Source organism: Diabrotica virgifera, chromosome 6 (genome assembly GCF_917563875.1).
Source record: "Diabrotica virgifera virgifera chromosome 6, PGI_DIABVI_V3a".
NCBI lineage: Eukaryota > Metazoa > Arthropoda > Insecta > Coleoptera > Chrysomelidae > Diabrotica > Diabrotica virgifera.
Genome location: NC_065448.1, coordinates 237332562 through 237357579, shown reverse-complemented (window position 1 = coordinate 237357579; position 25018 = coordinate 237332562). Strand labels below are relative to the sequence as shown.

Here is a 25018-nt window from a genome sequence, read left to right as displayed (position 1 = left end):
AGGTATACATAATATTTTAATTTTATAGCAAATGGAACAGTCCATTTATCATAAAGGGGAGACCATATTTATACTGGTATAAACCTTTTTAAAACTGTTAATAAATTATTGCTTTTAAAATATTTATACTCAAATTGTATTTTTGAACATCTTATTTATTTTATATAATAATTAAATTCACTATCAAATGTCATTGATGTTTTATTAATACTTAATTTAAAATTTAGTTTGACATTCACGAAGTGTCAAACTCAATTGTAAATAACCTATGCTTGGCAAATCGAGATTTAAAAAAAAAGTAGCCTACTTCCTAATCAACCATTTGAGCTGACGTTTAGTGCGTCTGTAGGAGATAACCGGATTGTGACGTCACATTTTAGACTTTGAGGTCGATTATCTCGAAGACGGTTAGATATATCGAAATGCCGTTTTCAGATTTGGATTCAGAAGGCAAAACTACATAAGAATCCATCGATACACCTGCTCTAAGTATTGCAGGAGCGGCAACGCAATAACACACAGACTTTTGCAAATTTATAAACGAAAAGTTTTCCATGTGGTTCCTAGCTAAGCAGACACACCACTGTATAAGAGCTTCTGTATAAGAATTTTCAAATTGCAATGCCATATTCGAATTCAGCATAATCAAAAACAAAATAGAGACATATTTGATCAAAGTAAAATAATGAATTTATCGATATTTTTAAAATTATTTATACAAAACAATTGTTATTGTTTAAACAATTAATAAACAATTAGCGGCCAAATCTGCTAGTAGAACTTTTTACTTTAACATTTATATAAACTAACAAAAAAAGTTTTAGAAAAATATAAGCTTGTTTGAATTTTTCCGAAACAATGCATGTTTTCGTTCTAATTGCACTCCCCTACTAGCATTTTCTGATTTGGATTCTGAGTTAAACATTTTTTCAACATATGCATATGTATCCATTCATTTAATATTCCTTCCATTTAGAGCATCCTCGTTATTGCTTTTGTATTCTTATTACTTATATTTTTTGTGTTTGATGTAAAAATCAACCCATCAATTTTTTCGATCCATTAGCAATATAAGTAACATAACTTATGCCATTGATTTTTTAGCCAAATCTCCAATATATACTTACATTAACAACACTTTAAGTGGAATAACTACAATAAGAGCAACCAAAAATCAAGAAAAACTACAAAAAGAATTTATTATATTATTGGTAGGTATGTTTTCTTTGTATACATTTTAATATAAGCTTTAATTTTAGTGTTAATTTGTATTGTGAGAACGATCTGCGAAGTGAAAATGAATTCTAAATAAAGCAGTATATTCTTCTTAATAGGTGCCTGAATCTTGCCAGGATTTCTATCTCGTTACCGTGGCTATATTGAAGAGAGTTGTATCCAGGGGATCCTCTTGTTTTAGTCTTTGTTAAGTATCAAAAGGATCTTAAAGTTTAACTTCACATCTTTTATCACAATGTTTCTTATTCATTATCATCATCATCATCATCATCATCATCATCATCATCATCATCATCATCATCATCATTCCTCAATCTCTTGTTAAACATGCTACATGTCTAGCTCATCTCCATTTGGCTTGTACAATGTTTTCTATGACATCTGTTACTTTGGTCCTCTTTCTCACTCTCCTATTTCAATCACGCAATCACGCACGGACTCACAGCCACTTTATACGCACACAATCTAGCAAATGTTACACCTCAGTCCGGTATAACCATACAGGCAACCTAGAATCAACGACTACACACACAGATACCCTTACGACTCCAGGCCGGAGATAAAAGCAACCGTTCACCACACGGTTACACGGATTTTGTTAAATTATGAGTGAAGCGCTTCTTCACTACGGAGTTCCTTCGCCCAGATTGGCTTTCCAGTTCAGTACACTAGTTAGCCTGGGAAACTAGAGCTTAACGCGTCAAGACTGACTGCTTTTCCTCGGCTCTCTTCTTAAATACCATTTCGACAGCCCATCACCTGGCATCCATCGGTAGTGGAGGGAGTCTAGTGGTAGAGTGTTGGAATCGATGCGCACTCGGTACCTTGCCGGTAATCCGCTGAGAGGCCCATTGTTACAAAGGCTAAATAAAAACTTGATATTGTTACAAAACTGACTTTACGCGGTTGACTTTACTATTTTATTATTTATGTTTTAGACACTAAGTTTGATTTTAGTTGACTTTATTTATTTTTAATAACTTACTTCTAAACAAATGAAAAACACTGAATTTATATCTTTTATTTTACAAACTACGATATCTAATTTATGTATTACACCAAATCTATTAATTTATTTACATAATTACAAGTTCAAAAATATCGCGTTCAATACATATCACGTACACCGACGTATTCAAATTCACAACTTACCGCTCATTTCCAAATCCCTCTTATTTATACAATGCTTAATCATCTCGAATGTAAAAGAATGATCCAGAATAAACGAGTATTTACATAATAACTTAAAGCACGTAAAATCTAATTTTCTAGTACAATAACAAAAGAACAATTATTAGAAAAAGGTATAAAACAACTGTCAAGATCTTTCTTTAAATTAGTGTCCCTCATAAATCAATCGACCACATCATTGTATAAAAAAAAGGTTCCTGGTAAACACTTTCGGCGCCTGTTAGTCCGGGAGCTGAAAACAGTAAGGTGACATAATTGTGTCACAATATGAACGGCGCAAGAGGGACGGGGGGTTGAAAACACGAGGAAGAGGCCTATGTTCAGCAGTGGACTTTTAAGGCTGGATGACGATGAATATTGTAAGAAGAAAGTTTGATGTAGCCTTAATACAGACTAGGTATATAAAAATAAAAGATTCCTTAAAATAGGTTCCCAATCTTTTAGACATGTCCTGCATTTGTCCTTTATTAATTTATCCTGCAATAAAGGAGTTTTTATCTTTCGGTTTCAAGTGTGTGTTTCTCTAGTGTGTGTTTTATAGTTAAAAAAGAAGTGAACACATTAAAAAATCTTTGAGGATTAATACCTACGTGTCTGCATCAAAATAATATTCAATATTTGCATTAATATTCCGTCGCTTTCATTGAAGGGACGCAAAATGATCCTTTCAAGTTAAGCATACAATTGTATTGGAAGTATCTTCAAGAGGATCCGTAAATAGTTTAGATATAAAGGGTCTATGCACTAAGTGGTCAGGATTTCGAATCTGAATTGTGGGAAAGGGTCTGGTGTTTCTAAATTAGTTTTAAAGGACCAGCATTTAGAAGTTTTAATAGTTGGTTAAGTTTCAAATTATATACAGATGTAGATCAGTTATACTAATTGAATATGGATTTATACTAGAGAAATTATAGATTAGTGTTATTCTAGATATCGCACATACCGTTCTAAACCGTAGTCAAAATATTAAAATTTTAGGGGAGAACAAAAGAAAAATATTTGTTAAAAGAAAATAACAACTAAAAACAATTTTCCTACAAAAATTTTGATTTACGACACTTTATTGTCTAAGATTTTTGTCGAAAATTTAAAAAACAGCGGAGATATTCAGCTCGTGTTTGGTGTTATTTGATAGATTTTTTAAAAATATTAAGCACATGTTCTTTTATTTTGGTTTCGTATCACAATAAATAGTTTTTTGCGCCATCTGTCAATAAATTGAAAAAATGTCTCGAATAAAAGTAACCTCTCCCAGGGGGTTCAGTTCATGTTTGGTATGATCCGATACATTTTTGGAAAATATTTTAAGAATACATTAAAACCACGTGTTTTCAGTTTTTTTATCAAAGCTATTGTTAAAATAGGTACATATTTTAACCGGCGTCCAAAATAATAATTTCGGACGCTCCCTCGTACAACAAGGCCAAGTTACTTAAGCCACAGACCCTACCGACGTGAATAAGAACTATTTTTTTGCGGGAAGTGTTCCTTCCTTCCGATAAGGGTTTCTTTCACTTCCGTCTCCAATCTTGACGAGACAACAAGTCTACTTTTCATCTGTGGTTTCCGAGTCGTCCATGTGGAAAATTTACCGGCTTTACTAAGCCAAAAAGACTATCGTATATGGGTCATTCTCAAAAAATAACGAAAACTGAGTATTATATTGGAAAGTTTACAAATAAATTACTTTTATAATTTATTTTGGTGCAAATATACAAATTATATTAAAATTATTAAAAAAAAATTATGTACCCCTCATATTTTTCAAAAAAAAATTAAAAAATGACACGGTAATGAGATTTGTCAAACACGGTAATGTACAGATGACATGGTAATGTTAAATTGGTGTCATGGTAATGTCCAAAGATAATAAAATTTGGAAATGTGCAATTCTTTGCCCTTTAAGAACTGATTTTTGTTTTTCAATATTATTAGCAGTATTTTTTTCACTAAGTCACAAAAACTACAAACATATCAACACAAGTGTGCTGTTTATTTATACAAAAAAAAACTAAAAATCATAATTCAATCAAATACTTAAAAATAAAAATTATAAAACGCACTATAAATAATTAACGAATAACGAAAATTAAATGAATTATAAAAAGCACATGAAACACACTAAATATGTAGAATAAAATTAAACCAATTCGTCTATAATTTTAGACTCCGGAACAACAAATAGTCGGGCAGAGCGTTGCACAGGTGGCTTGGACAGTTTACACAAAATTTCAGTACATGGAATAAATTGGATGTCACGCTTTTTTGGCCAAAAAAAATCCCCATCTTTTCTGTCCATAAATTGAATTTCCAAACACTTACGCTTCAGAGATAAAACTACTCCCGGATACCAGAAATCATTAAACAGAACAGCCACCCATTCATTAGGTTTAATGTGTGATTGATTATCTTTGTCCTCTTCAGGAATATCAGGATCAGGTTTATAAGTGACGCTTAAAAATTTATCGTCTGGTATGGAACTCTCGGTAATTTCAGTATTGGTTGCTTCATTAATTTCTTCAATATGTTGATGCTCCAATGGATCAATTTGTAATTTTATATGTCCAAGGTCGTAATGGGTACAAGATTTGCCAATATCGCAAGATAAACAAGTCAATGTGTTAAAGTGTAGTTCTTCCTTTAATGTGCACCATGTTACATTATGCACTAGCATTGTACCTTTAAACGTGCCAAAACTTTCGGTCATTTCGTTATCTACGGTTTGTATATCCAAATCGCTCACTGTATTAATATGTATGTTAGATACATTTTTCTTAACTACGTTCACAAATTTTTCGTAACAGGGTATGTCTGTATTTTCCGCTACCAATCGGTCCGCTGTACGTTTTAAAGTTGCCCCAATTCCGTCCGGGGCACCTTTCCCATGCCCAGCCTCACTGTATGACCAAGAAATCTTGTTTATATTTCTAAATTTGGTTGGCAAATAATACCCAATGATATTAAACATCGTCCTGTTGCGGTATTGTGTACTAGGGCTATCCGAAAGAAAATATATGGTATTTATCAAAGGCGTAGAAAAACGTTCTAAAATCGGAATCAAGTGAGCAGCAATTGCTTTGGCATCATGCCTAAGACTCGGAGATATAGTGCAAAATGAGCTTACCCGATCCTTGCTGTAAGCAACACCTGTATGCAATGTAATTTGCTGCCTTGATGCGCCAAAATGAACCGACTGTGCTTCGGAGGAGTATTTGCATGAATAGTTTTCCGAAAAGTCAATATGAAGAAGCAATTCGGACTCATTAAGTGACTTTTTGATTGTTGATAATGTTCTGTGCTGATGGTAGATATTTCTGACGTGTAGCATGTATTTTGGAAGAAGCAAGAACACCTCCTGGACAAGATTGTAGTGAGATATTGTAATATCTTCTTTCAAAGTTATCTGCACAATAATCGTCTTACCAGTCTTACTACTAACTCGGGATTCTTTTTTAGTACACCACTTCTGATATTGACATTGGCTGTTGGCATTAAATTCATTAACTGGAACTTGAATTTCCTTGCAAGTTTTACATTGTCGACTTAAACATTCTTCATTATGGGGGGTACACGTAACAGCACTAATAACTTCCTCGGGAGTTTTCAAATTTATAATTTTTTCAAAGTGTAATCTGGAAACGATCAAACGAAAATTTTCATGCGTTATGCATAAGCAAGTGTCCCGGGAGCCAAGTCTTGGTACCACTACCCAAAAGGGTCTAAGACGGCAAAATGTAGTGTAAGATATTTTACATCCTTTTTCTTTTAAATATTTCTGATGCAAAGACTTAAGTGAGTAATTCATATAGCGTTTTTGCTTTTTAACTTTTTTGTATGTAATACACTCTTTCTTTCCCGCACACAGACGACTGTTATCATCATTTTCGAAAAATTGTATAACATCTCTTTTCACAGAATTTATCTTTACATCAGTTCTCTTTTTTTTGCGGCTTGGCAATGACGTGCTTAGATATTGCGACATATTAAGCTTACATGTTACTCCATATTTTTTAAGAATGCCTCCTCCCACTACTTCAGCAAATACTTGTTTTGAACGATGACCTTTAATACTCTTGAAATTTGCATTTAACTGCTGCTTTAGACACTCTCCAAAAACTAACTCCTTTTTGACACTGTTGGGAACTACAACTCCAGCCTTTTCAAGAGTAACGTTGATTTTTGTATTGGGAGTCAAATCTGGCAAGGACATTCTTCCGTATTCGTTTTGTCATTGGGACTTCTATATTGTGCTGCAATTTTTTCTTTCAATGCCCTGGATCTTAGCTTCCTATTCTCATTTTTAAGCCTTTCTATTTCTTGCTTTTGTCGAAGTCTTTCCCGGTGTACCCTCATCTTTAGACGGGATATTTTCCTTCTCAAATTAATTTCAGTTTGTGGCAAAGCATTCTCTACAATTTGGTCTTCAAAAATGTCAACCACTGATGGTGTAGGAGTATTACAAAGAGCTTCGTTCTCAATATCAGTTAACTTTCTTTTTTTTCCTGTATATTCTATTATGATGTATCCATGTTTTTCGTTTTTTTCTTTTATCTCTGTCACTTAAATCGCCAATAAGTTTAATTTTGCCTTCGCTTTTCCTTTTCTGGTAACGCTCCTTTTCTTTCTGTCTTTGCTTTTCATATTCTTCCGGATTGTTCTTAATTTTCTGTCTTCTTGCACGTTCTCTTTCTTTTTTCTTACTCAACATATCTTTCCTAGATTGTTCGGCGGTTTGCTTGGTCATCTGAAATAAATAAAATGTCTATACCCACATTTGCATAATAAAGATGAGCTAATTACAGTATCGCAATAAGAAAGAAATATTTCATATTGTAGTAAAGAAATCTAAGTGAGTAAGTTACATATTCACTTAGATCTCTTCACTGCAATATGAAATCTTTCTTTTTGATTGCGACACTGTAGTTAGTTCATCTTTATGCAAATGTGGGTTAGCTCTCTTCCCATCCACGACGATGATTTAGTCGTTATAATGACTACCTTAAACATTACCGTGTCATAACAACATTACCATGTCATTTAAAAGGCATGGTAATGTCAAGCATTTCTGACATGGTAATGAGCAAAATATCAAATATTGTTTAAGTATTGTACAATAATACAAAAGTCAAATTAATCCTACCTTGCAGTAAAATAGCTCCAAATAATCAAGGTATTTACAAAACTTCGTTTGCAACAGCACAAAAATATCTGAAGGTCACGGTAATGTCGTCAAACTGGTTACACTTCATCAAATAGTCGAATGACTCACCTATTTCGCATCTAATTAGCAACTGCCTGGAGAATTTCCTTTTCTGGGTTCATAAGTGTTGGTGGGGGAGTAGTTCCACCCGGTGAAGGTTAACCAAATAGTTTTAGATATTGCCAGATCATAATAAAATGTTGGTGACACGGTAATGAGCATATCTCTTGGTTACAATATAAAACCAAATATAAAATGGGAAGACCAAAAGTTTGAATGATGTTAAATATCAAAAAAGGTTGTTTTATGTATAAAAGCATTGAGCTATACTAATTGTTTATTGAAATAAAACTTTTAATCATGCTGTATCAGCTGTTTACTACAAATCTATCACACGACCGGGACATGGTAATGTTTTTTTTTCTCTTTATTTTTTCTTAAAATTTTATGATAATATTTATTTTGCAAATTGTAGTTTGTACATTTAGATTAACGATAAATACATAGTTTAAAAATAAATATAAGCATAAACATTAAAAAAAACTAATTACAGGCATAAAATTGTAGGTTTTCATCTTTTTTTGAAATTGACCCATATGTAAACAGTGCTTGTGTGTGTTTTTAAATAGTTCCCGCATATTTTCTTTCATGCGCCTAGTAGCAGCTTCACAAGAATATCTGGCCAGGTAGAAGACCAAAGATCCCAGAAGAAAATACAGAACAGGGTGAGTTTTTTTTCTACCAGTACTTATCATTCAACGTGTACAAACTTTAACCGGGAGAAAAAGACTACGCTTATTGCATATTGCGCGCGTCTACAAACTATCCTTTTTTTTTTAAGTGAACCAGTTAAGCCTAAGAAATACTTGTCCGAGACTAATTTCATTATTCTCTCTAATTAATTGTGTGGTATTTCAACATTTCAAACGAGAACTTAAGGAAAGTTAAAGAAGATAGTGCTGAAACTCTGACTGTTGACCAAAAATGGGGAAAAATTCAACATGCCTTAGTGTCAGTTGGAAAAGAACCCCTCAAACCACTTGGAGAAACAACAAAACCTTGGATGACAGCAGAAATTCTTGAACTTATGGAAGAACGAAGTAAACATAAAACAAAAGACCGAATAAATACAAAGAAATTCAGAGAAACATCAGAAAGAAAATTCGAGAGGCAAAAGAGAGGTGGCTCTCCGACAGATGCAAAGAAATAGAAGACCTGGATAAAAAGTATAACAGCTTTAATTTACACAAAAAAATCAAAGAAATGACAGGTTCTAGAAAAAGCACAAGAACGAGTACCCTTAAAAATGATATAAAGGGGATATTATTACTGATGTAAAGGAGAGATTGTGTCACTAGACCAATTACATCCAACAACTATTTAATGATGAAAGAGGAGAACTGTCATTAGAAATCAAAGAGGATACCGGACCAACAATATTAAGAGAAGTCATCTATGCCATTAAAAACACGAAAGAGGGTAAAGCTACTGGACCAGATGATGTGCCCATCGAATTATTAAAACTTATTGATGAAGATGGTATTGATGTAATGGTTGAACTCTTTAATCTAATATATCAGACTGCCACAATCTCCAGACAATGGCTGCAATCGACCTTTGTAGCAATTCCCAAAAAGCCAAGTGCAACAACCTGCTCGGATCACAGAACAATATCTTTAATTAGTCACACAATTAAAACATTTTTGAAAAGACTACACAGCAGAATTGTTAAAACTCTCGAATAGGAAATCAGTGACACACAATGTGGCTTTAGGAATGGTATGAGCACACGAGATGCTTTGTTTGGCTTGAATGTGCTGGCCTAGAGATGCATGGACATTCGTACTTATGTTTTGTAGACTTTGAAAAGGCATTTGATAAACTTCAACATAAAAAGCTTGTAGATATATTAAAAAGCAAAAATATTGACAGTCGTGGTATGAAAATTATATCTAATATATATTGGAATCAAACTGCCAAGGTAAGAGTTGACATCCAGGACACCCAAGACATCAAAATACAAAGAGGAGTCCGTCAGGGTTGCGTGCTGTCTCCACTACTTTTCAATTTCTACAGTGAAGCGGTATTTCAAGAAGCGCTCTCAGATTCAATAGAAGGTATGTCTATCAATGGAGAAGTTTTGAACAACTTACGTTTTGCAGACGATACAGTAATAATTACGGATAACAACAATGTCATGAGTACGGACTGAAGATAAATTTAAAGAAAACTAAATGCATGATCATAGCTAAATCAGCATACGCAAATATCCAATTAACTATTGAATATACTGTAATTGAGAGTGTGGATAACTGCAAATACTTAGGAACATGGATAACATCAAATGTAGACCAAACCAAAGAAATTAAGACACGTATTGAAATAGCACGTGCACAATTCATTAAACTTAAAAGGGTTATAAGGTTTAGAACTACGCCTAAGGATGCTTCGATGTTACGTGTTCTCTACTCTTCTTTATGGCTTGGAAGCGTGGACATTAAAACAAGTCCATTTGAATAAGTTGGCCCCTTTGAATTTTGGTGTTACAGAAGAATACTACGAATATCATGGATTCAAAGAATGTCGAACGTGGAAGTAACTAGAAGGATAGGAAATCAACCGGAAATAATACTAACTATCAAAAGACGAAAACTTGAGTACTTGGGACATGTGATGAGAGGGCAAAAATACTCATTATTACAACTTATTATTCAAGGCAAAATCCGAGGAAAGCGAAATGTGGGAAGACGAAGAACATCCTGGCTTAAAAACTTACGGGAATGGTTCGAATGCAGTAGTGTAGAGCTATTTAGAGCGGCAGTCAACAGGGTCCGCATTGCCATGATGATTTCCAACCTTCGATAGAAGATGGAACTTTAAGAAGAAGACTTTCAACATAGTAATTAGTGTGGTCCTTCGAGCCGGATAGAACATCAGTGACGATGCTTTTCGATGAATAAATATACTTTGCCCCTGTTTGTATTTTCTTCTGGTTCTTTGGTCTTGTATCTGGCCACATATTTTTGTAAAGCCGCTGCTAGGCGCATGAAAGGAAATATACGGGAACTATTTAAAAACACACACGCACGCACTGTTTACATATACGATAGTCTTTTTTGCTTAGTAAAGCCGGTAAATTTTCCACGTGGACGACGCGGAAAAGCGTAGATGAGAAGTAGACGTGTTGTCAAGATTGTAGACTGAAGTGAAGGAAAGCAACCCTTATCGAAAGGAAGGAACACTTCCCGCAAAAATATAGTTCTTATTCACGCTGGTAGAGTCTGTGGCTTAAGTAACTTGGGGTTGTTGTACGAGGGAGCGTCCAAAATCATTATTTTGTATGCCAGCCGGTTAAAATATGTATTTTAACAGGTATAAAAATTTATAGATCAAAACCTATTTGTTTTAGAATAACCACACAAGTGTTCTTCGTTTAAATGTTCTATGTGGCGCTGCATTTTCTGTAATTGTGGATACAGTTTGTGCATTCTTTTTATTTGGAGTGATATTTGCACTTATTCTTCTCAACGAATATGGTAAGTAATTAAATAAGGATTTTACGTTCCCACGCTAGCAATTTATTTACTTCTATTTTTGTTAGCATCCATGTTTCGCTTCTATACATGACTGCTTGTCGTAGTATAGTCTTATTTGTCTGGATTTTTGCACCTCGTGAGAGAAGTTTTGACTTCATTAGGTGTTTAAGTAATGTGCATCTTGATTATACTTCCAATAGTTACTTTTTAAGCATCTCTCTGATAGTAACAATTTGATATTTGTCAAAAATCCCGACAGTTTATTGGCATAAAAATTTAGATTTTTCAAGACACGTTATTGTTACTATCTCTCGACTAAAATTTGGGCATGCCTATTATCCTGCACATCTATATAAAATCAATGTAATACAGTCGGATTTGTGCGAAAATTGCAATACAATAAGTGACTTGGATCATATATATTTTTGCATGTGACAAATATGTGACAAAAAGAAATCAATTGAATTGAATATGCAGCTATTGCAAGAAAACGTTTATCCCCCATACAGGGTGAGTCATGAGGAACTGTACATACTCCTACCTTGTACAGAGGCTCCTATGGGGAATAACAAATGACCAATAAAAAGTGTCTGCTCCCATTGTTTAATAATATACAGGGCGAGTTTCGCATTTTGACAGAAATTTGTATTCGTCATAATTTTTGAACGGTCAGATCGATGTGTCTCTTATTTTGGTCAATCGTTATTACCACCTAATCAACTGATTTTTTCAAACTAAAAAAAAATCAGGTCCAGCTTTAAAAAATTAGTTCGTTTGGGTCTTAGAAAAAATTTCACCCTGTATACGCTTTTTGAAAACTCTAATATGAATTTTACAAATTAGACAAATAGGCAGTTAAAATGGCATATTTATTTTTCCCCACACCATTACTTAATTTTTTATAAAAAAATCAAATTTGACTATCAATTAAAAGTTTGGTAAAGTGAACCATAGATTTAAAAAAATTAACTTTTATTAAAAAAATTAATTTTTTTAAACAAATATTTAATTTATGTTACCACCCAATCAACTGATTTATTCAAATTAGAAAAAAATCAGGTACGGCTTTAAAAAATTAGTTCGTTTGGGCCTTAGAAAAAATGTCACTCTGTATACGCTTTTTGAAAACTCTAATACGAATTTTACAAATTAGACAAATAGGCAATTAAAATGGCATATTTATTTTTTCCCCACGCGATTACTTAATTTTTTATTAAAAAATCAAATTTGTCAAAATTGGAATTTTAACCTAAAAATGAAAAAAAAAATAAAATCACGGTTTAACTCGCTACAACTCTGTCCAATTTTAATATTTTTTTTCTGAAATTTTTACAGCACATATCTCTTACCATTGTGAAGACTACGAAAATTGTTGTAGACTTTCAGTCTTCTTCTCGTAAAAGTTATGAATTTTTAAAAATAATAGGTGCAGATTCGTGAGTTGCAAAGATTAATAACAAAAATTAAGTGAAAAAATTTAAAATTTATCTATTTGATCACGTCTATGGTAAACTATGGAGTCCAAAGAGAAGTGTTGTGGGGAGTTTTAGATCTAGACGTGTTATAGAAAAAAAAAATGGTGAAACTTTTAATTTTAAGAAAAACGTTGTTTAATTTTTTTTTATGGTAAAACTTCGATTTTGACAAATTTGATTTTTTAATAAAAAATTAAGTAATCGTGTGGGGAAAAAATAAATATGCCATTTTAATTGCCTATTTGTCTAATTTGTAAAATTCATATTAGAGTTTTCAAAAAGCGTATACAGGGTGAAATTTTTTCTAAGACCCAAACAAACTAATTTTTTAAAGCCGGACCTGATTTTTTTTAGTTTGAATAAATCAGTTGATTAGGTGGTAAGAGTGTAACGATAGACCAAAATAAGAGACACATCGATCTGACCGTTCAAAAATTATGACTAATACAAATTTCTGTCAAAATGCGAAACTCGCCCTGTATATTATTAAACAATGGGAGCAGACACTTTTTAATGGTTATTTGTTAATCCCCATAGGGGTCTCTATACGAGGTAGGAGTACAGTTCCTCATGACTCACCCTGTATAATCTGATGTGATCTTACTAGCTTTGAACAAACCGTCAATCTTTAGGATTCTTCTAGATTATGTTAAGTCGTGTAAATTGAAACTTTAGATCATAAAATTAATCGTGTAAATTAATAATACCCCGTATCCCTAATTAGTCTGTGATTAGTCACCCTGAACGACATGGGTGCTAAAAGTTTTTTTCCCCTTCCCTACCCTTGATTGTTCGATTGGATTTGATTTGAAGAAGTTTTGCTGGCTAAATAGGCGCAGTTTCCAAAGACCAAAAAGAAGAAAAAAATATTTGATCAATAGTCGATCTTCCAGGCCTGAAAGCACATTATTTGTAATCACCAACTATTTCTTCGGTAGGTAGATCTTTTTAGTAATACCGAAGTCAATATTTTAAACGTAGAATTGATTCGTGAAGTTCCTCTATAGTTCATACATGATTCCATTCTTTTTTCTTGTGTATTTTTCCCTAGCGATTAGCCAGGCCTTTACTATTAATTGATGGATTTTACTTATAAGTTGATGACCGCGTTTTTTAATGAACTCGGCATCAATATTCTCCCGATCAAAAAAGGGGATTTATCATTTTTAAGTGTTTTTATATACTTATTAGAAATAGCATTTCTAATTTCCTCTAGGTTTGGTGGGAGTATTTTTAATTCATCCGTGTGATACTCATTTTTCGTTGTTTCCACCATGTTCATGGTTTTCAGCGGTTTCTTTAGTGAAATTTGGATTTTCAGGAGTTTTTGAACATATTCAGCTCATTTTTCTTTTTTCCGTGAAATTGAATGCCTTTTTATGTTGTTTTACCTCTCCTTTAAATGTTTTACTTTCATTGTGGCTGTTTTTTCTATCTTTCTAATCAGAACAATCACAAAAGACTAGTGCGAGAATTAATTTGAACAAATTTAAAAGGTTACTTTTTTCTAACTTTGATATTTGAATTAAAAAAAAATAGAAAATTTTATACAATTTCAAATTCTTTTTAATTTCAGATCACAAAATTACTCCAGGTGTCGCAGGTCTGGCCATTTTACAAGTATTTCAGCTAATGGGTGCCCTTCAGTTTGCTACACAAAAGTCCTTGGACTTCGTACAGTATCTCATGAGTATAGAAAGAATGATAGAATTTAGTAAAATTGAACCTGAAGAATTTTCTGAAACCAAAAAAAATGGTGTATATAACTTTCAACCGGGTTATTCCGGAGCTGAGGTTGTATTTAAAAATGTGTCGATGTTTTACAACAAAGGATCTTTAGTTTTAAACGGCATAAATGTTAGTATAGCTTCAGGAGAGAAGGTAAGCAATAAATTATGTTTGTGTTCAGTGAAGTGTTAGTTATAAAAATAAAATATTGTATATACACTCACCGGCACAAAAAACGGGCACCCCAAAAAATGTGTCATTTTTAATATCTTGTATTTCCTAAACCTGATGTCCGATTTAAGTAATTTTTTAATACGTTATAGCCTTATTCTTTATCGCTGTAATAATATTGTTGCTAGACAGGTACATTGTCATTATATACAGAGTGTACGAATCAAACTGTGTTTTTTTCTCAAACTTTGAAACACCCTGTGGAATGTTCTAGCTTTTATAAAATACTGAAATTAAAACCCAACTGTAGCCTCAGGTTTTCTTAACATTCTGTTTTTTTATTCATTCGCCTATGTTGGATAGTAAAAAAGTTAGGCACTTTAATAACTACCCCTGTTTTTCGTCAATACAGGGTGCTTTTAAATAAGTACGGCAAACTTTAAGGGGTAATTCTGCATGATAAAATAATGACAGTTTGTTTTATAAACGTATGCCCGCAAATGCTTCGTTTCCGAGATAGGGGGTGTTGAAATTGTTCTTACAAACTGACGATTTATTTATTGCTCTGAAACGGTTTGTGATATGCAAATGAAATTTGGTGGATTTTAAGAGGAAGTTATTTCGCATTTTTTGGCATACAATTAAGAATTTTATATTCACCATTGGCGTGCATACGGGATAGGTATATCTAAAATGTTTATAGAGTTTTAAAGTTATTTCGCATTTTTTGGCATACAATTAAGAATTTTATATTCACCATTGGTGTGCATACGGGATATATCCAAAATGTTTATAGAGTTTCTTTAGAGCACTTTTTCATTTTGTTAAAATTAGCTCTAGACTTTTCTATTCTAATTTTAATTTCCTGAGGGTAATCATTTGTGGAGTTGATCATTGTTCCAAGACTACATATTGGTCTACTAGTTCGACATTGCTTCCGTTTATGAGGAGATTCTCGTTATTTCTTTCCGTTTTAAATATGCTCATAAATTTTGTATTTCGATTTTGTGATTTTTTTTAAGAAAAGACAGTTTAGAATAAATTTATATCCAATATACATACTTCGTATTTGCTAGTAACTTACAAAAAAAAATCTACTGTTTTAGGTGGGAGTTGTTGGAAGGACAGGAGCTGGCAAATCTTCTTTGATTAACGTTCTACTTCGACTTTCCGAATTTAGTGGCTCAGTACAAATCAATGGAGTGGATACAAAGACGATGCCATTGGAAATATTAAGAAAACGGGTATCAATAATACCACAGGATCCTGTTTTATTTACCAATACTGTGAGGTATAATTTAGATCCGTTTGGGGAGTTCACAGATGATAATTTATGGACAGTCATTAAACAGGTATATTAGGGGAGTGCATATAGATTTTCACTTCGGAAAAAATCAAACAAGATAGAACTTTTTGTAATTTCATTAAGAAATGTTTAATAAACAACATATCAAAAAGTTCTACTCGAGAAGTGGGTGCTTCAATTTTTATTAAACAAATGAACTGCGAAAATAGATGTTTTTTAAATACCTCCGAAAATATAAATTTTGGAAAAAAACTGACTTAGCCAATGAAAAATTCAGAAAATTTTACAAAAAAAACCTTATATAAAATTTTTTCTAAAATTAAATCTGTAACTTCTATAATTTTTTATTTATAACGCTAAAGTCATCCTTCTCACAAACATTGGCGCACTGTAAACTAGCGTACGGCGAAGTGCACGGTTGAGTTATGTTAATGTAATTCTTTAACTAATCGATCAAATGAAATTTTACAAAATTGAACATGAAAGAAGAATAATTAAGCTATCTTAGAGTTATAATAAAAAGAAACAAAATGTATGGGCATAAGTACGGTGTGGGCTGAAAGTGAGACTTACATGAATTTTGTTTAAAAATGATTTAAAAATGTGTAACTAATACAATTTTTCTTATAAAACCCTCAATTCTGCACAACTTACCTTTCAATCATCTTACTAAACGATGTTTCATTCAAAAAAAATCTCAAAAATTTAATTCAAATGATACGACGTCTCAAAAAATGTAATTTTTGAAAACTTTATAGTTTTACAGAATTAACACCATTTTAAGACAGTATTACTCAATTTTCAACAGATCTATTACAGTTTTATAGGTGCTTTTTAAAGCTTAGGATGTAGTCTTTAAAATGCACTAAACTATTTTTCTTTAGAAATTAAATAAGCTATTTCTTTTTGAGAAAATTAAGAAAGATAACAAAATTGTAATACAAAAACCGAAAATTACCAGCTAACAAAATGTTTATGCAAAGTGATCAAAACTTTTTTCTGTAAAACTTATCTAAAATACAATTAATAATAAGCTTCAATAATAATAAATGTTCAACAAAAAAAATTTTTTTTTAGCTCTTATACAGTATGTCTGCGTAACTTGGAACCTGTTGATAACTTTTTTATTATCAGTCTTACGAAAAAAAGTTATTCTTTATAAAATACTCTGCATCGTATATAATGTAAAATGCAACCATCAAATAAAAATTTTTATTAATTTTATACGAGGTATGTCAAAAAATATGAATTTCACTCAAGAGTAAAGTACCTTTATATTTCACAATATCGAAAATTGTTATAAAGAAAAGTTGTTTGGAATTAAAAAATATGTTTCAGTATTCAACTACGTCCTTCTAATTCAAATATTGTAAATAAAAAGGCACTTAAGAAAAATTCATATTTTTTACATACCTCGTATAAAATTGAAAAAATTTGATATCTGACGATTGTATCATATATTTTAGACCAGGTAGAGCATTTTATGAAGAATAAGTTTTTTTCGTAAAATTGATAATAAAATTAGTACATAGTACTATAAATAATTGTAATAAAATGATGATGGTTATCCGTAATTTGAGAAAAAATCGAAAATTTTATTTCGATTAGAATAATGTAATTGTATATTAAAACGTAGTTTTTAATTTCAAACAACTTTTCATAATAGCATTTTTTAATATTCTGGAATAAAAAGGTACTTTGCTCTTTAAAGAAATTCATATTTTTGACATAACTCGTATAAAATTGATAAAATTTGATATCTGGTGGTTGAGTTTTAGATTTTTGACTATCCAAAGTATTTTATAAAAATAACTTTTTTCTTAAAATTGACAATAAAAAAAGTTTCCCATATGGTTCCTAGCTACACAGACATACCCTATAAAAGCTCCTGTATAAGAATTTTCAAATTATAATGCCATATTCGGATTCAGCATAACCAGAAACAAAATAGAAACATATTTGATCAAAGTAAAATGATGAATTCAATGATATTTTTAAAATTATTTATACAAAACAATTGTTATTGTTTAAACAATTAATAAACAATTAGCGGCCAAATCTTCGAGTAGAACTTTTTACTTTAACATGTATATAAATTAACAAAAAAAGTTTTAAAAAAATATAAGCTTGTTTGAATTATTCCGAAACAATGCATGTTTTCGTTCTAATTGCACTCCCCTATATAGAATAAGTTTCTAATGACAGGATATTTAAGAGCGTAGGCGCAAATATTTTAAGGCTATCCCTACTCTTTCTGTTTTTTTTTTCACGGCAAAATTACATGTAGTAAAATTCTCACTGGTATGGAAAATAGGTAACAATGACATTGCCATATGTCATTAACTTAGGGATGGCTTTTGAATGTTCTTGGATAACGGTGTGACGGGTATTTCTTTCATGACAACAGACCCAGTAAAACACAGGTTAAAAATAAAATAAATAAACATATAAGTATAAAGAAGGTAAAGTCAGAGCCGGCGATAACGGGCCTGCAAGGGATGCATTGCAGGCGGGCGCCCTTGTTTGGGGGGCGCCAAAATGAGCTTTTTCCTGTTGTCAAAAATACTAAAATAGAGAAATTAATTTTTTAAATGTGATTTAAATTCCTTATAATACTAATGTGTGTCTGTTATTTTTGCATATCACACAGGTAAATATACAAAAAATATACAACCATAGACTACCATGTAAATAGTAATATATTTTATTGGTCAAAGCACAGCCGTCAAAGATATTATATTTCAAAAAACCAAATAACTTGCAAATAACTATACCACACTTATTACTCACGCTTTGTTTATTTTATTCAAATGTTTATAAATTTTGTATCAGATCAGCAGTTACGAGAGAAAATGTTTGATTTGTAGTAAAATAAACAAGGTTCTGAAACAGTTTTCTTGGGGCCCGTCTAATTGAAGTACATATTATGTATTACCTACTAATAATTTATCGAGTTAAGTATTAATCCCATATAAGCATAATATTTAAAATAAACAGTGTGCATAAAATTTAGTTCAAAGCTCTTTCAATTTAGTATTAGGTATTCTATGTGAATAGAAATACATAATAGTTTGTCAATTTACTGCGCACTAAAATGAACATTATCAGTGTTAAGTGTCAGTGTTAAGTATTCAATACTATTATTACTGCAGGGGCGTAATTTTGAGAAATTATTATTTTTACTTTTTAAAAATAATTTAAAATAAGTAAATTATTTTTTTTTCGTTGACTAAATAAAAATGGAATCCAAAAAAGTTATCTGGGGAGCAAAATATAAAAACACAAGCCGAAAAAGAAGAAATTGCAAAAAGCAATCTGGTTCTCTTAGGCAGTTTCTGAAAAAAGTTAAAAGTGATGTTGTTTTGCCCAATGATGATGGTTAAAACAAGGAGAATAATTTTTTAAACCATTTACATCACAACAGCAAACAGTCGCCTTTTAGACACTAAATACCCTTCAGGTAGGTCAAATGGACCATACTCGCGGAAGTTGAGCATCAAAATGACGTACCGATAAACGTGAGCTCAATGGCCACACCTTTCGGGCGCTCAGCCGTCGAGGAGAACAAAATTTATTTTGCCAATTCGACGGTTGAGTGACCGAGCACACACAGTCCAGACATCGAGACACACACAGTGTGGGACACACATTTGTAGGACACAAGTCCAGTCAAGTCATTAATAGGGAGAAAAGAAGTTCTAGCTATCCCTAAAATCAGGTGGCTTAACCACATAAAGTAACACAGAGGATGTCCCATGATCCTGGGCATCCAAGTTAACGTTCAGTACAAAGCCTCCTCACTCGTTATGTGCTGCGATGGGGAGGGGTGGTGGTATAGCTTGGGGGTCAGATAGGTATCATTCCATTACGGAGTGCGACCAGTTTGATTTTTAGACATATCCAATGTTCTATTAGAACACACATATCCCCCGAGGCTGCGATTGTATAAGTATATATGTGTGGGAGGGGGGGACGCCTCTGCTAGTTTTGCAGGCGGGCATCTGATAACCTAGCGCCGGTACTGGGTAAAGTTAGCATATAAACTTTTTTTTTTATACTATACCGGATTAAGAGCATTATTTAAGCATACTGAAACGGTATTTCTTTTTTCATATTATTTTTCTTAATCTGCTCTGAAATCCTACTTTTCTAATTTGTCTCCTTTCTTTTTCTTGGAAAATTCTTTCCCAAATCTCTTTTCCGTATTGATATTGAGATTTGATTTTTTATTTAGCTAGTGTTCTCAATTTTTTGAAGTTATACTCCTTTAGGCGCGATTGAGAGTAAAATTTCATAATAATGCGCGCATGCGCACACAGACAGTATGGCGTTTCAAGTTATGTATAAATATATCAGTGCAAGAAAAGGTGTGAAAAGAATATATTAGTGTTTTTAGTAAATATATTTATTATAATTTTCGTGTCTTTGGATTTGTCTTCCTCAGGAGTAAGATGAGTATTATTAAAATATTTCATTGTATATTTATTATACTTCACCTTGCTTGTTTGATACCGTGAATTGTCATTAGGTACGCCCGAACCGATACAGACACAGTCCTCGTAGCGTGTTTGTATACGCTGTGAGCTCGTACGTAGAGGGGATATTTACAAATTCTCGAGCGCAAGTAGTGGCAAGTCTGTAAACGTTTACCGGAAATTTGACATAAATGTCAAAGTGATTAATTTAAAATTAAAATTAAAAACATTAATTATAAAAAATATTAGGTGGTCAAAGCTGTGGTATATATTTTTACCTTAAATATACTTACGTTTTAAATACTGAATTTAAGTTTTTTTAATGTTCCGTAATATGTAATTATAATTTAATATAAAAATCTTAGCGCCATCTACACGATAATTGTGAAAGTATCCAAAGTAAGAAATTTTATCTTTAGAAAACTACTGAACAGTAGCGGATCCAGGGGGGATAGGGGTAATTCCACCGGTAACATGTTCCAGATTTAATGAAATAACTTTATTTAACGAAAATGGACGAGATGGAGCCATCAAAACACATTTATAACCAAAGAGCGGATAGTGTGACGAAAAGACGTAAGCCCAGAGCACGGGCGCCCATATAAAAATTTTTAGGGGGGTGGCAAACGTGAAGATGTTGCACATTATATTTTGTATACTTTGAATAACCATATATAATTCAAAGCACCCGAAAAGCCAGGGGGGTTACGGCTCCCTGCCCATGGGTATGGGCGCCCATGGCCCAGAGTACGATTTAAGGACCAGATATGATGAGTTACGGGTGTTAAGAGTACGAAATTGGAAAACCAAGGCGGAGGATAGAATGGAATGGAAGCTGATTCTCGAAGAGACCGAGGTCCACCAGGGGTTCTACAGCCAATGATGATGAGCTTTTTAATACAAAATATTATGGAGAATAATTTTGTAGCGTTATTTTTATAACAACTATAATATTCATACTTAGGTATAATCATATAGAAGAAATGGTCAATGGAGAAGGCTTCATAATCATGATTTTGCTAACTTTCCTGTTTTCGACTTAGACTACCTAAAAGACCTTACGATTGGGATATATCAAATTAAACTGGCACCATCTTAAATACAAGATAAAATAATAAGAGAAAATGAGGAAGAGTTTCAAATTGATGAGAATATGGATGAACCGGGATTCATAAGAGTTCGAATATTTTCTAGGTTTCGGCAAGCTACAAAACAAAAAGTATTCATTTCCTATACGGTTGATGAAGATAATGATGAAGATGAGCCTGTAGAAGAACCGATTAACGGGTACTACTGTACCTGTCAATCTGGTGCGAGAACTGTAGGTACTTGTGCTCATATCACCAGTGTGTTATGGTTTTTATGCTTTTCAAAACATCAACCCAATGTTAAGTATCCTGATAGGTTGTTAGTTAACACGACGTATGATGCATCTAACCGAAATCAGCAAAATGTTAACATACGAATAGTCGAAGATGATTTAAACCCGATTTTTCCATAGACAATTGTAATTAATATTTAGCATTTACAAACTACCATTTACTTTGTTTTTTTTTGTATTGAAATCAAGTCCATGTTCCCTACCTGTCTTATATCTGATATGCGGCACAAGTTTCATGTCAACTAATGTATTTTTTATGTTTCAACAATTTTTTCTTTAATTATTCTGGAACATGTTACGAGTGGAATTACCCACATCCCCCCTAGATCCGCCACTGTTCAGTAGTTTTCTAAAGATAAGGCGGAACTGTAGTTTTGCTGGTATTCCATAACTGAGAAGCATTCATGAAAACATGATAATGCTTATATCGATCTAGCAGCACCTTTTATACCGCACTTCTTTAGTTTTCTGAAGACTTTTCGGAGGTTTTCTGAAGACTAAAATACGATCCAACTATTTTTGACCACGAATTCATATACAACACGCAAGTATGTATGGAGAACATGAGTTTCTGTTCTTCTAATAATAAATATTTTCGTTACCTTGACGTAAATTAGTGCACTTAACGTAAACGAGCACTCGAATCCAATAACTTCAGAAGGCTGTAACTCGAGAATAGTAGTTATTCAGACCCAGGTGCCATGGACTTTTTTAATCTACACTTCAAGAAGTATCATTGACCAAACTTTCATCAAATTTGACCGGGACCACTTTTCCATAAGGAGTGTTGCCTGGTCCTTTAAAAATTACCGGTGAAAGTTTAATTAGTAATCCGCTAGGAGCGCCACCAGCGAAGCTCAGAGCGTATAGCATTCGGCCAGAGATCGAGAGGTCTTGAGTTCGAATCCGGAGCAATCCTATACTTTTTTTTATTTTTTTGAAAGCGGTAAGCACAAAATTAGTTTGGTGTTTAAAAAAAATTAAAACAAACTGTTTAAAGTATATTTATTTTTAAGAAATCATATAATAGAAGCATGGACGTATAAACACAGAATGTGTTTATACGTCCATGAATAGAAGTATAACTTCTTACGTGCGTACAAAGTACACACACATTCTTTTTTTGTGAGTTATTGGTATAAAATCGGTATATTCTCTTAATTTTCTTTTCTCTTGCTAAGTTATCTAGTTGTTTTCTAATGACAAGAAAAAAATTCTGAACTAGATGTATTGTAAGATACTAAACGTATAAGACAATGACTGATACTCTTATGTAATTTACTTAGCATTTTTTGACATAAGGTCTAACTACAAGAAAAACGCTAAATATGACCGTTGCCCAAAACTTAACTTTTGTTTAAAATTACACAAACTAGTGACAAAGAACTCCCATTTGAAATAATCAATTTTTTTAAGGTAGAATTAAAGGACTGCATAACATCCTTGGACTCAGTGGTGACGTCAGGTGGAAACAATTTTAGTACAGGAGAGAAACAACTAATATGTTTGGCCAGAGCAATACTAAGAAAAAATGAGCTAGCAATATTAGATGAAGCTACAGCTAACGTAGATCAAAGGTAAGAGAGAGAGAGAGAGACAGAGAGGGGGGGGAGAGAGAGAAAGTCGGTGCTATAAATTCACCGTGAATGAGATATTAGAAGCTGCTTAAAAATCCATAATTCATCTTCTTTTTGTGTGACATGACAATGTTCTTTTTCGTATATTTGTACTTCTAACTGTGTTCCATAGTGTCTTACCACCGATTTTTCGAAGGGTTTTTAGTATCTGCTGTTTGTAGCAATCTTTTTGTTCTCTCTGTGTCAGGTCGTGTTTCTATCACGTATGTCATTATTGATCTGATGACTATTTTATAAATTCTGCCTTTCATTTCTTTTCAGACATATTTATTTCTCCATATTGTTTCATTCGGGTAACCTGCGGCTCGGTTTTCTCTATTCACTTGACCTTCCACTTCTGTTTCGAGCTTTCCGTAGCTATATAGTGTGATGCCTCGATATTTATACTAATCCACATTTAGATGACCAAAAACTTTCAAAAATGATATGTTTATCTATTTTTTTTTAGAACCGATGAACTAATTCAGCGCACTCTCAAGATGAGGTTTGCCAACTTTACCCTTATTACCATAGCCCATCGGCTACAAACAATCATGCAGACCGATAAAGTATTACTTATGGACAACGGATATTTAGTGGAATGTGATCATCCATATCGACTTATACTTAAGCGTGGAAAATTCTATGATCTAGTGCAGCAAACTGGAGATGCGACCGCAGCCCATTTGGAAGACATGGCGTATAAGCACTTTACACAACATCATTCCTAAGCATTCAGTTCTGTATCAAATACAAAAGGTGGTAACAAGTGAAAGCAGGACCAGTTCATATGTAATTTTCTTAAGATCTACGTGAATATAATTAAATTAATACAATGTGTTTTTTTTAACTTCTTAAGAAGGTTTTTTATTAAAACATAATTGAAATATTATTTTAAAGTCAACTTATTCCAAAACTTATCGAATAACCAATACAAAAGGTACAGAATGAAGTATACACCAGATGTATCACGGGAGGGAATTCAACATGCCCCCAAAAATATCAAAAATAATAGAGTTCCAGGAGAAGATGGTGTAGTCATTGAGACAATTAAACTAGGGGGTTCACTTTCGATGTTACGAAGCCAAACACTTTTAATCTATGTATATATACAGAGTGGGCCAAAGAAAACAGTCCACCTCGATATTTGACAGTATTTATTGGATTTTAAGGAAATGACGAAATAGGTCGATTTTTGATCTAAGGGGACACATTTTTACGGTACATACATTTGTCAACCCCCTCCCTTCCACTTCCCCACCCCTTATTTTTAAATAGGGAATAGGGGTCGTGTGCTAGCTAATTTAAAAGGTTATTCAATTCTCTATTCAGTAATATAAACATTAATATAATTATTTATACAGGGTGTCGAAGAAAAAAATATTTTAATTAAATTAATTGACACAAAACGAAGAATGTATGTAATTTATTTAATTCAAAATACATTCTACCGCTGTCACAAAACAGAAAAAAATGTTTTTTGATAAATAAACATTGTTTTTCGCTTAATTTCAATGTTCAAGCTGCCATCCATCTGCCTCTTGGTAGGTTGAATATTGAATTTAAGCGAAAAACAATATTTATTTGTCAAATAAACATTTTTCTGTTTTCTTTCACAAGTAGAATGTATTTTGAGTTAACTAAATTGCATACATCCTTCTTTTTGTGTCAATTAATTTAATTCAAAATAATTTTTCTTGGAC

At 32.6% G+C, this 25018-nt stretch overlaps 1 protein-coding gene across 3 annotated transcripts in view; it reads left to right on the top strand.

Annotated features, from left to right (window-relative positions):
• The window catches only part of LOC126887347 (ATP-binding cassette sub-family C member 4-like), an 85514-nt gene extending 61363 nt beyond the window's left edge, over window positions 1-24151 (top strand). For 2 of the 3 annotated variants that reach the window (XM_050654799.1, XM_050654798.1), the window contains 6 exons: window positions 1105-1211; window positions 11037-11163; window positions 14215-14519; window positions 15644-15889; window positions 23116-23276; window positions 23785-24151. In XM_050654799.1, the coding sequence (XP_050510756.1) occupies window positions 1105-1211; window positions 11037-11163; window positions 14215-14519; window positions 15644-15889; window positions 23116-23276; window positions 23785-24046 (1208 nt within the window). In that variant the 3' untranslated portion in view covers window positions 24047-24151. Of the gene's footprint in view, window positions 1-1104; window positions 1212-11036; window positions 11164-14214; window positions 14520-15643; window positions 15890-23115; window positions 23277-23784 lie in introns of those variants that run through there. The other variant, XM_050654800.1, reaches the window with a different exon arrangement.
• The last annotated feature ends 867 nt before the right edge of the window (window positions 24152-25018 follow it).